Raw genomic sequence first — 13,870 nt, forward strand, 5'->3', positions numbered from 1 at the left:
TTATAAAAGGCATTCATTGATATCGGTAAATTGCAGTCATTTTACGATTGTGTTGTTAGGGGCTGTTTTTTGCTGGCTTTGAGTTGCTAAAACTGAAAATTATAGTAAAAGTCCGATTTTTTGTGTTGTATTCAAGAGGTGTAGGAGTAAAATTACAAAAATAGCTGTACGTGTTGGAAAATTGTTGACCTCAAATTCGTAATCATCGACATCTTAAATACCCCACGGTCCTCTTAGTACATCAGTAGAAATTTTTCCTTCAGAATTGTTGAGTAGTGTATTACAGATGCCACACAAACCACTTAGCACATCAGTAGTAAATTTTTTCTTCAAATAGATGCCAAAATTGAACGTTGGACCTTGGTAGTTCATTATTTATTATAAAGTGACGTTAAACTAGAACAAATCGAAGAGCTGTGACACTCAAATTCAATTTTCTCAAATATATAGCCTACTTTTCGGCGCAAAAGACCGAATTATGATATTGAAAAGGAGTGTTCTTGATTACATAGTAAAAGCATCGATTCATACATTTTTGAGAATTAATTTATTTCATTCATCTAACACTTGCCTGGCGGTTATCAAGAACCATATGCATCAATTTTTTAATATTTTCATCAATAGAAGAGGTCGTCCAAAAAGAGGCAAACTGGTTAGAAATACAAAATTTGAAACAAATTCTTTGTTCGATATTTTTATCTATTGTAAAAATCGCAAGACACTACTGAGGTTCACTGACTTAAGCAGATGCTGTTGCTAACTACACAAAGCACAAGTCTCTGCTTATAAATCTCCATCAAACCCTGTATGCTATTTTTCGCATTTATTCAGAAAAAGGTGGACAATTTTATATAACCAATATTTCTTTCTTATTGAATGAAATTTAATATCATATACAACCCATCAGCAAGACATTAAAAAGTGATTTATTTATTGCAATTATGTAACATTTTTCCATTTTTATAGCGAACTAATTCATTTCGGCTAAAGAGCTTAAAATTCAACTCAGATTGGATTCTGAGAAATTCAATAAAATAAATAAAAGTTACCAAATTAACGTTTTTCCATAAATATTTCTATAACTGTATGTACATGTGTGTAAGTAGATATGTGTAGATATCATTTATGCACAACCGAACTACCCAATTTCTTTGAAATCAATAAATTGGGCGTAGCGAATGCGCAAACTTGTCACAATCGCCATCAGCGGCATCATTTATCTATTTTTATACTTTCCACCAAATTCGTTCCATTTGTTATTTGCCATATGTTAGATGACCTCAAATGCGCGTTCCAAGAAATGTCACACGTTTGAAGATTTACAGATTCTTGCTATTTTTGTAGACCACAACAACACACAGCACAACCCTGACCATAACGAAAGTCAACCTTAAAGCATGATGTGCGCATGTATACATACATATATGTACATCTATATATATATAAATATATATGTACATATGTCTGTGGTTCGCTGGGTGCTACATGCTTGAACGCACGTACGTACTTACAGACACCCGCCTGCTGCTGTGGTTTGTGTTGTTGTGCTGTCTTTGTCGATCATTTAAAGCCCAAGCTTCAATCGTTCCGGGACATCATAAGTGTGTAGGTACTTCAGATTTGATCAGCCGCTGCCTAGGCATTCTCAAGTTATTTGCCGCCACACGACGGCTGGCGCGCGCAAATCTACTGTGGCATCGAATGGCCACACGGGCAACTTAACTGGCAGCGCCAAACAGCCGCAGACCCACGGCGCTTCAGCGAAATCACAATGCTACATCACACACAAACGTTGGCATGTAAGCGGCTGAAATCGCTTGTTGGCGGCGTACATGTGTGCCTGTGTGTGTTTGTGTGCTTTCTTTAAGGCATGGGTCGTATGGCGTGTACCGCCAAATGCCTAATTGGCGTCCAATTGCAAAATTTATTACAGTTTTATTTTTAAAATCTGCTCTTCGCATTTCATTTAACAGACATACACGCTTGAAGGTGTATGTGTTTGTGTGTGGCTGTGTGATTTTCGCAAAGACTGCATCATTTTTCATGGAAAGACAGTTTGTTGGCTTTTATGCCGGCCGGCAAATGCCATTATGTTTAATCGATAAACCGTTAAATTTGTTTTCAATAAATTTTAATGCTGAGTTTTGAAGTTTGCAAAGCCTTAAAATTAAAAATTTATTTATTTTTATTACCAAGAACTTTTATTTGAATATGTATCGATTCTGAAGAGAACAATAAGAGCTTAAGACAGCTGAGAAAGATATCAGTCAGTTCCAAATAATGGATGATAATTATTGGGTAGTCGAAAAAGTCTTTTCATATTTTGTCAGCAGATGTCGTTGTAGTCCTAAATCTCCAGTGCTATCAATCACATTGTGTCATATCATATAGTGTAGGAAATGTGAGATTTTAAGCTTCATTTAACGAGAAAAAAAATAAATTCGGGGGGTTGAAAAAAAGTTACAGCTCAAAAAGCTCAAAAATGTATAAAAAAATGTTTGTATAAAAAAGGTAAGAATGCCATGCAAGCCACCAAGGAAATTTGTGAAGTTTACGCACACGATGCTGTATCAGTCCAAATAGAACAACTAAGGTTCACAAGGCTTCCGTTCTGCAAATTTCGAAATTTCGATTTACAGTAGTTAAAGTTTTACACTGATGGAATAATGTCTTCTGCAGAAAAATGGCAAAAAGTGTTCGACCAAAATTGTACAATTGAAGTTGGGTTAGAATACGAAAATACTTTTTCGTCTACCCAATATATGCCCTGAAACCCTTCTAATAATACTCACAAATGTTGCTGGGCATTTTAAAACAAAATGTTGAGTAGTGAAACGCGATAAATCTTGAAAATCACCTAATATAATCAATATTCATGGTTTAAGAAATATTTCCAACCTTTTCGAAATTACGATATATCCTGGGAGAGAGAGAGGATAGCTCTCTAAAATAAGATATGTACTCTTTGTATTAAAATAAATCAATATCTTGTAAATATGTCTTTTTTTAGATTTTTCAAGCTGCTAAATTTTTTTCAATAAATTTATTAATCCTTCATGTAACATTTCCTTATAAATTAACTTTCAGTTGACGCTTAAAAATCACAACCGTAAACTTAACGACAAACAGATTCAAATTAAGTTGTTTATTTCACTGAATGTCAAAGCGAATGATTGATTTGACATTTGCAACAATTTAATAGATGCATACGTCAAAGTGACTGTCAATATGCGCCACTTCAATTACACTTGACGTCAAAAAGACAACTGTCAGTGTCAAAATGACAGCCGCTGTCAATATAATGACGTTTGCAAATGAAATCAATACATACGCGTAATGAACATGACATTACTGTGACTCAAGTGGCATATAATTGTTCGAAAAGTGGAACTAACTTTCCCATTAATATACCGAAAATATAATATGACCGTGAAATTATTAAAACAGCTTTGAAATTTAAGAGTTCTAACGAAATTCTGACCAAGAAAAAATGATTTTACGCCAGCGTCATGATTCATCAATGAAAAATCTATTTTAAATACTTCCAAAAATACAATTAACATCACCAATTGACACCAAAAATAATTTGAACGCAAATTCGTGGCGATTGGAAACATTTGGACGCTCAAGCGCGCAATTCGATATTGTTGAGATTCGAGAAATCTCGGAAATATTATGTGATCATGGCGAATATTTTTAATTTCAATGGCGACATGAAGCAAATTTGCGAGGCGACAAATTTTATTTTATTTTTATTTACTTCTCGGTTTGTGCGAATATCTATACATATGTACATATGTATCTACACTGATGGGTCCACGCTTGCTGTGATACATTTCCAGTGTATCAATAGCGGCATTAATATTGGTTATGTGTAAAATCACATTTATCTCTCTGTATTTGCTTCAAAGAGTCAATCAAACTACCGTTACACATGTACGTATGTTTGCATATCGAATATCGCATGAATATCAGTTGATTGGCTACGCATTGGAGGCAAGGCAGCAACATGCGTTCACACAAACACACACACACACATGCAACATTTTGAAGTGGAGCAATTAATGTGAATGCGCCAAGCCTCCATTTGTCGAGTATTTGCATCTGGTGCGTGTTGTGCAGTACTATCTGTTGCCCTGATCTGGATCTGATTGCCGGCGTGTACGATAATGTTGGAATGCGCACATACATATACAGGCCTACAGGCATACATATAAGCAAATTTGCTTGTGTTTGTGTGTGTGCGCATTCGCGTGTAATTTATTGCTTTGATTAGTTGGCAATTTAATGGTTAATAGCAATTTATAACTGTCAAGGCGGCATGTTTTTTGTCGCCTAATAAACGCGTACACTCAAATGCACACATATACAAAACCACATATACATATATGTACATATGTATGTATGCGAATGCATATTTTTCGCGTGAATATTTTTTCGATTTTTTTCATATTTGTGCTTTTGTTTTTTCTTCGCTTTCGGTTACTGCCTTCATTTATGGGATGCGGTCAATGGGAGTTCGATATTTTACATGTTTTTATACCACATATCTGTGTATATAGTATGCATATATATTTATACATATGCATATATGACTATAAAAATTGTCAATTGTTCGTAAATATAAAATCAGTTCATGAGTTGTATGCGAAAAATACAAGGAAGACATCGCGCATGTTTTTATTAATATTTTTTCGTTTTTTTTTGTTTTGTTTTTTCTTTAATATTTTCTTAGCGAATTTGCATGCATATAAAGTTATTCGCTTTGTACACAATTTTATTAGCAATAAAAATGCTTAATGCGCAATAATAAATTTGGAAACACCCAGCTAAAAATATTTGCCCCCCACATACGCGCACACCAACATGCATACAATTTCGCGGCAGACACCTTGAACATATAAAAATTCTATGCGTTTTGTTTTGATACATAATTTTGTGTTTCAAATATTTCCCAAATAGCGCCGGCAAAACACATGTGCACAGACATATGTATATACATACGTATTTTATTAAAATGTATGTATGTCTGCAGAGTTGTAGTACAAAAATGTGTATTAATTAATTATAAATATTTTCGCTTGGCAAATTAGACGGCGATGTATTAATGAACTAGATGAGGCTAGCATCTTAATTAATTAGCTACAAGTGTATCCTACATATAATATATTTGCACAAATTTACAAAGATTTATATATATACTATATATATATGTATGTACCTACATATATGTGGCGTGTGCACGCTTTCTTAAATACTATAAAGACATGCGCTGATATAAATAAATATTTTTTATTTGCTAGCTATCGCGTGCCTCAAAACAACAGATAGAGCTATGAAAAATAAATATTTATTTATTTTTTTAATTTTTTTCTTAATTTTCTCAGGTTTTGATAAAATTTGAGATGCAGTAAAAATTAAATAAAAAAAATTATTTTTTTTTTTTGCATTTTTCTGTAACTTTACTGGATGAAAAAATTTCATCTCTTCGATTTTTATATTGATTATGTTGATAAAATTTGAGATGCAGTAAGTAATTGTTTATAAAAATAAAAAAATATGTTTTTTAGACATTTTTCTATCTGGATGAAGATTAAAAATTTCGATTTTGGCTTAAAAATCTAACAATCGAGTGTATCGATACAAACCGAGCTGAACTAATATTTGCTAAGCTCAGCTGATCGCTATGAAGCCAAGTTTAAGCTTGCAAAAAATAGACAGTTAATATTATTCGACATGTGAATCCAAAACTGTTCTAAAATACGCCATACAACCATTTCTATCAATAAGTCGAATGAACCTTCACTTTTCTTCAATAAATATACGCACATACATATACTCAGCATTCAAAGGACGCTTGCGAGTATTTTATGAGTTTTTGCGCCGCGAATCATCGAAATTGAATCGGCATTCTTCGTTGTAGAATAAGTAGAATATTCTTCTTAAACAACTTAATTGAAAGCATCAACAAGCTCATAAAAAATTCAATTAAAAGCATATGTATGCTATGTATGTATGTAAGCAAGTCGCTTAGGTTCAAGCAGATAGACAGACATTTATATTGAGTGGCATCCGCAAATGCTTAAGAAAGACGAAAACACACACAAGCGTGAAAGCTGCTGCATATACATATATATTTATAAGAATCAGTTTATATATATGAGCGCAAAGTCGTGCTGACAAGCGTATGAAATCAAAGTGTATTGAGAAAACAGATTTTCGTTACTCGCATGAGTATGTGTGATTATGGTTTGCGTGTCTGTGTTCGTGGTTGGGCACATCCGCCAATATCATCCAATGCGGAAAGTTTAATTCTTATTTCCTTTTTATTTGCTTTTAGAAACTCGTGATCTCTATCGGTGAGGTGTTAATAAATATAATGCAATTGATTTCTTTCTCTTTTTTGTTTTTGCGTTTTTTACATTTTCTAATTTGTGGCTGCTTTGCTAGACCAAAATAATGTGGCACATATTATACACCTATTACATTTTATACTGCCTTTGAATGAAAACAAATAATAAAAAAATTAAATAAAAATGCTAATAATAAATTTACATCGAAAATGCAATAACAATATAATATTGCTATATATAAAAAGAAGAATTTTTAAACACAAGCTAGTAATTAAAATTTTTGAAAATAACTCCTTACACGATCATCTAAAGTAAAAAAAAATACGTATTTTAGTTAAACCTTACCTTACTTAAAACTTGGACAAAGGAAACAAAAACTGAAAATTGGATTTTTAAATTTAAATTTCGCGACATTTTTTTTTTCAAATATTTGTCATTGAAAAAAATCGTTCGTCCAAGTCTGTAAGAATTGTATCTCAAAAACCTGTGTATCGGTCATGAAGATAGGTTGAGTAGTTCTCGAGAAATCTTGCCAACCAACTTCAACAACACAGTTTCGCTAAAAACGCGTTTGAAGACGGCGTACTTAGTCTAGCTAGCCTCGAGCGCACAAGTTCTCAAGGCTGTACTTATCACGGAAACTATTACTCGGATCGACTCAAAAATTTAGAACAATATTCTACAGGTGTTGTAGAATTTAATAAGACAATAAAAAATAATTCGATTTTTGGAACCCGTAAACCCATGTAACTCCTTAAACATTATATGCAGCTTTGTATATATAAATATATAGTAAGAAATAAAAAAAAATAAAAAATAAATATGCCTTTATTGAAAATATTAAAAAATGTTTTTCGATAATTTTAATATTCTTGACTTTTTGTTATAACAGACAGCTGTGGAATACAGTATTTAGAACAACATTAAAATTTTTTTAAGTTGAAGAATACAATGTTTTTCTAGTTCAATATTTTTTTATACAAATGCTACTTTTTAAATCAAATATTTTTATTTTTCTAGTCTATATCTGATTTTTCTTTTATTTTTTGGTACAAAATTTTATTGACATAACCTTAAACTCATTAAACTTTGCAGCAAAAACGCTTAAAACTGTACAACAGTTTATTTTAATTGAGTGAAAATTATATTTTTAGCATATAGTACAAGCAAACATACATACGTACATATGTCATATGTATGTACTTAACTAAATGAACATGTGTACCTACTTTTCTAGACACCGTGTATATGCAGCGCGATTATTTGATTTTAGACACAATGTCTGCCACAAGTATCGCGTATTCATTGAGAAATTGTCACGGCGAACTCGTTGGCGCTGCTGGCGCGCAGACACACACTTGCCACTCAGCGGTGGGCGCACAACAATCTGGTGCGCAGCGCGTAAATTACAACAGCAGTAATAATGAGTATGCAAAGAGCGCGCTGAAAATAGCTCAAATGAGGATATGAATGTGGGGGGAAAGTATTTACAGACATATTAAGTACATATAGACGTATGTATGTATGTGTGTGCATGTGTTTTACTGTAATATCACCTAAACGTTAGCGCATTTACATATCTGCCACGCATATCATAGCGCGACGCGGCAGCGTTTTACGAAAGCGCTTGCACGTGTGCTGTATTTTTAATTTCACACACACACACATGCGCGCTGCAGAAGCGTTGTACGCCACGCATACAGCATGCTTAACACGAGTAGCGCGCGCAATTCAAGTTACAAACACACATACAAAAACATATCTGGTATATGTAAGTATGTATATTTACAACGCGCTTGCCCCCCTTCGCACGGCCACTTGCAGACCTCTAGTAGCTGTTGCCGTATGTTTGTGTAATGTATTTTTATAGCACTTCGCGCGCTTTTACTGCTTTTTTGATGTTTTTTTTGTATGTTTTTGGCTCACGAAGCTGCCGACATTCGCTTCCTTGCACTTGTCACCACTTCGGCGCTCGCACCACACCGTCGCCCAATCTGCATGCCAAACAGCATTATTATTATTGTATTTGTACATTTTTTCAGGGGGGCTTGTCAGCACATTGACTATGTGACGCTATGCGGCGGCGGCGGCGATTCGGCCGTCGCGCCCATAAACGAATTGCGTCTTTCACAAATGCAAATAAAGTGCGGCACACGGTGATGCATCATCGGCCGTTATCGCTGAAATATAAATTATTATCGCCCGCGTCTATATTGCTGCGATCATCATCTGCATACAGATGTACCATATATTTATCATCGCATCAACCTCATCATTGCATCGCTCATCATCGTTGGGCGCAGCGGCACAGCCAGCCATAGTGTCGTCGCATAAAATATATTAATTAAAAGTGATGCATCAGCATTATCTGCATGCCATTTCAATTAAAACTCATGTAAACACAACACAAACTCATGCACACACACATGTCTGTGCGAACGGGTGACCGGCCATTCATTAATTTACATTGACGCACTGCTCCCAAATGCAGAAGCGATCTCTAAGCGACGCGCGTGCACGCTGTACTATACATTAGTATATATGTGTGTGTATGTGTGTCTTACAAAATATAAACTTGTGTTTTTATTGCAAATAGATAGGCGTTGATCAATTTGTTATTTGCTGTTTGCATAATATTTTTGTTTTCAATATAATTTTCAAAGCGTCCGCCGAATGACTTCATCTTTATATTAAAATTATTATGTGTTTCTATTTGTTTATCAGATTTTGCAAGGCACAAATATTGTATAAAAATTTTTAAGAAGTGTGTTGTAATTTAATCAAAATGTTGCGAGACATACATACAAATGTTATATAAGGAATTTGCGTGCAATCATTTGTGCGGAATTATTCAGCAGTTCAATGAGATATTATAAAGAGAATTCAAGCTATCATTAAAAAATATTTTTAGAATATGGTGAGGTTAGATGACTAATCTAGAGATATCGCACATGGACTCCAAACCAGAGACAATCAAGAAGGAAGTGTTGAGTTGTTTCCATCTCATCTTCTTCCATACAGATTCTGCAGATGGCGTCTGTTAAGATGCCCAGTCTTACAGCATTGACGCCATTAAGGCAAGGGCTTGTTAAAAGACCCACAATTAGGAAGTGCCTAGCCTTACTGAGGGCAAAGAGATCACTAAATCGCATGTACCGTTGGCCAGCACTGTCCAAGCTCCCGCGAACCATGTCAGTACCAGTCTTATTACAAAAACAATCAATGCTATTGATGGCGGGGTTGGGCACTCTTTGACCAACCCTGCACAGTGAGGAGTTCAAGACTAATATCGCCGCTCAGCTATCTGAGTGGAAATGAGTAAATCTACTACTAACACTGCAATAGTCAGAAACTCTGAAGCTGGAGTTGATACAGAACCCCCGACAGTAGAAAGCTCCAACAACCTTCACCCCAAGGTTTGACCTATCCGTAAAGAAGCTCACTGTCCCTCTCCTCCAACGACTTCTTCCCACCCACAACTCCCTAGCCTGTATATACGCAGGGAAGGACTCGCCGGAGTTCGGTTTGGTAACTCCATGATCCGATTGAACTCGTACGAAGTCAAAGTTTGTGAGGATTTCCGGGTGTGCAAACACGTGTTCATATGGTTGCTATAATAACAGCTTTCTTGAGTTTGCTACAAAGTTTGTAACACCTATAAGGAAACGGCGAATACCCTAAAAAGAATAAGAAGGTGTATAAATGCTCATCGTAACGAGCTGAACCATTAGAACCATTCTCAAAAATCCCTGGTATTAGAATATTTTCAAAGTTGTATTGGCTTGACTCGCCTTTTCCCAGAACCTGAAAGGTATAAAATTAAACTATATTGTATTTTGCTTACAGGATTACTACTAAACATCCACATTTGAGCCATTATCCCTAAATCTTTTTACATACAAAAATGTTGGGTACTTTTTTCATGCAAAGATTGCAGACTCCCGCCAAAGTCATAATTTAACATTTAAAAATAACCCACTTTTGCTATAAAATAATATGTATTATATTTTCTTTAAGACTACAAGCCATTGATTAAATCTGCAATTCATAATATTGTAAGCTCATACGCCAACTATAAATAAACAAGCCCGCAAGCGCTCATAGTATGCGATACCTTGCCTCTTTGGCAATATTAATCTTAGCACTACAAGGAATAACGCTATTTTTAGCTACAACTTATGCCATAAATAAAATTTTACACACTTGCTGAGCTGCCCACAGATCGTGACTCGCCGCGCAGCAAATACAACTAACCGCAAGGCAGCTGGAGGGTTTGGCTTCTATAAAACTCTATATGTGTATGTATGTGTATATACGTATGTATATGTGTCTATGACTACGTCTGGTCTGTTCTGCGCGCATATTATCCTTTTTGCATAGAGATAACATCGTCTGGCGGCCACTTCAATGGACGACCGATCAATACACCTAACCAGATCCAGTAATGGTGGAACTCGAAAAGAAAATAAACAAAAAACAACAACATGTTAAAATGATATATGTTGTCGGTAACGCCTTTGAAAGTGGCAATACAATTTTATGCAATGCCACCCATTGAACTCAACAGCGCCACAGACAGACGTGTTTAGCTATAGGTGCTATTTATAGTATTGCATACCGCATGCATACATACGTCTACCGTTTGTCGATAATACCACGAGATGTTTATATGTATGTCGAGAATGTAGACTATGCGGCGCTTACAAGCGCTCAAGTCGACAAGCTGCCGGTCGTGTCGTGTTGACCAATGGGTCAGTCGCAGCAACCAACCGGCTCAACAAAGCAACTGCGCTTACTGCACGCCGTCTGGCTACCGGCCGGTCGCTAGCTGTCAGAAGTCAGACGCCTGCCGCCGACAAAGGGAAGCGACAATAGTCGTGTAGCTGGGCAGTCACGAAAAATTCAAGGTTCAACTTGGCCCATATCCATTTACCCAATTCTTCGAATACGCCAGCCAGACGACAGACAGCACGCAGCTATAAATACTTTTACAAAGGAAGCGGAAAAAAAAACGAAAAAATCGTACGAATACAGCAGTAGGCAGACAAACTTTAAAAATAGCGAAACATAAACAGCGAAAAAAAAGTATAAGAATAGTAGACAAATAAATATCACGCCCGTGACCAAGGTGTAGTCAGCGTGAGTAGCGCATAGGAGCGCAGTTCTCGTTGCAACTTTATTGAAACAAAATCGTCCCAGACACAATGGTGTTAACGATAGTTGATGATTTTCCTGCTATCGGCAGCATGCTTACCACTGTGACAGCTGAAGCTTAAGCCATATTCACACTAGGAGATTTTAACTATAAATTTAATATATGTACGAGTATAAATGTTTTCCATCAATTACGCCACAACAATACACATTTTTGTTTTAGAAATCCGTTTCCCGCTTAATAATCGATCACGTTTACCGTCCGTATTACATTTTATTCCGGTTTTGAAACATATTTTTCTAGATAAATTATTTATTTTATGTATAAATGAAGTTCTTAGCAGGTTTTTACTACATTTTGCATTGTATTTCAAAATCGTACAAGTTTAGAACTATATATTATAGTAAATATCAAATTTCTCTTAATTACATCTTTTACTGATTCTACAAATCTCTTGTTTCTGCTATCTCATTACAGATGTGTTCCCGCAACATTAAGATCTCGGTGGTGCTGTTTCTTGTCTTGATTCCACTTATCACAGCTTTGCCACACAACAACCACAATCTGTCGAAGCGAAGCAATTTCTTCGACTTAGAGTGCAAAGGCATCTTCAACAAAACAATGTTCTTCCGCTTGGATCGCATTTGCGAAGACTGCTATCAACTTTTCCGCGAGACAAGTATACACCGACTATGCAAGTAAGTTGTCGCCTCACAAGATCTCTAGAAATTTTATACACCCAAACACATTTTGTTATTTAATATAAACGCTGTGGAAACTGACTCATAGAGAGTCGGTTAAATGGGTGCATTAACTGTGGTATAAATAGATTATCGTATGGACTAAATTTTACTAGTATTAATCAAGTTTTCTTTCAAAGACTTGTCTGTTATACAGACGTTTTTCTAGTCAATAATTCCACATAATATGACAGCACTATGCTAGTCTGACATCTGTTTTAATTTAATCCTCGTTCTAATTCGTAAAAATATTACTTCATATTTAGAGCTAATAACAGTTATTGCAAAATCTTTAACCGATCTCAATTCGTTCCCACAGTATTATTAAATTTCAAATGTTTCAAATGCTGTCTTCGATTCGCCAAGCCTTCGAGAGTAGCGGAAAGCGAAAATAACAGTTATAAATCACATAGGAATGAATCAGATAATTACTTGTAAACGTACTTTCTTGTCATACATTCAATGGTGACACTTTGTTGGTTCTGACAAGCGAGCAGAGTTCAAGCAAAGCGTGCAGATAAGTAAGTGACGAATCGAAGACGCGTAATATGATGTGGTACAACGTGTTTAACATAGAGAAAAATAAAGAATTTACAATATACACAAAAAGGTGTTAAGTAAGGAGAGTATTCTAACTCTCATTATCTCTTTAATAGCATTTTCCTGCTAAGTCTAGGGTTGCATAATTGTATCTTTATATATAATAATATAATATATTTTTATTTATGTATTACTCATTTAGTTTATTTATGAAAAAAATGCATATTTACCTTAACTTAAGGTCCTTAGAGTAAAACTAAAACAATACAATAGGTTATATTTGCAGGTTATTAGTTAAATTAACATATTCCAACTGAAATTTAGTTTATGATCTCATATTATTATTACTACTTTTAGTTTATAACCCTTAAAACCCATTCGGAAGTAGAAAAATCCTACAGTATAGTAAAAATATTTTTAAATACACCTATTTGCCTGCAAATTTCAAAAATCAAAGATTTCGAAAAAACTTGTAAATATAATCCTCATATAACTTCACCACTTATGATCCTACAATCCTCAAATCTATCCAATATCCCTTTCAGCTAGTATACAAGCCATAAAATATTCGTTTTGTGCATTATTCTCATTCAAACAGGCAAAATTGTTTTACACACGAAACATTTGGCGAATGTCTCAAAGTACTAATGATACCCGAAGAAGAAGTTAGCCAACTTCAATACTTCGTTAAGGTTATTAACGGTTCGCCAATGCCATTCGCTTTTACAAACATGCAATAAAGAGATGCGGCTAAGAATGAATTAGTGTTTACAACAACATAAATATATTATAAATATTTTTAAATTACACACATACATACCGATTTGATAGTGCTTAGCTGGAAGGAATCGTAAACTTTAATCATACACAATCATTTTACCTTAAGTGCTATTGAAGCTCACGCTTTCAAATTGTTGTAAGCAAACATATTTATTTTTTGTGGTTAGATTACGGAGACGCTGAACTCCAGTTTACTTGTTGTTTGGCATATCATATTTTAAATTTAGATTTTTAAAATTATTTACGGACTATATACATACGTACAGACATATAGCATATAGAGACATATTTAGCATACGAAA

The 13,870-nt window shown here is 34.8% G+C and overlaps 1 protein-coding gene across 6 annotated transcripts in view; it reads left to right on the plus strand.

The window, feature by feature from the left end:
- Positions 1-13,870, plus strand: part of LOC105227755 (ion transport peptide) — a 90,927-nt gene that overhangs the window by 72,552 nt on the left and 4,505 nt on the right. For 5 of the 6 annotated variants that reach the window (XR_007422348.1, XR_007422347.1, XR_007422349.1 and 2 more), the window contains one exon: positions 11,986-12,206. Coding sequence is in view for 2 of the 6 variants with exons in the window: in XM_049452813.1 (XP_049308770.1) it covers positions 11,986-12,206 (221 nt within the window). In the remaining 4 variants the exon portion in view is untranslated. Of the gene's footprint in view, positions 1-11,985; positions 12,207-13,386; positions 13,855-13,870 lie in introns of those variants that run through there. The other variant, XM_049452812.1, reaches the window with a different exon arrangement.

Source organism: Bactrocera dorsalis, chromosome 3 (assembly GCF_023373825.1).
Source record: "Bactrocera dorsalis isolate Fly_Bdor chromosome 3, ASM2337382v1, whole genome shotgun sequence".
Taxonomy (NCBI): domain Eukaryota; kingdom Metazoa; phylum Arthropoda; class Insecta; order Diptera; family Tephritidae; genus Bactrocera; species Bactrocera dorsalis.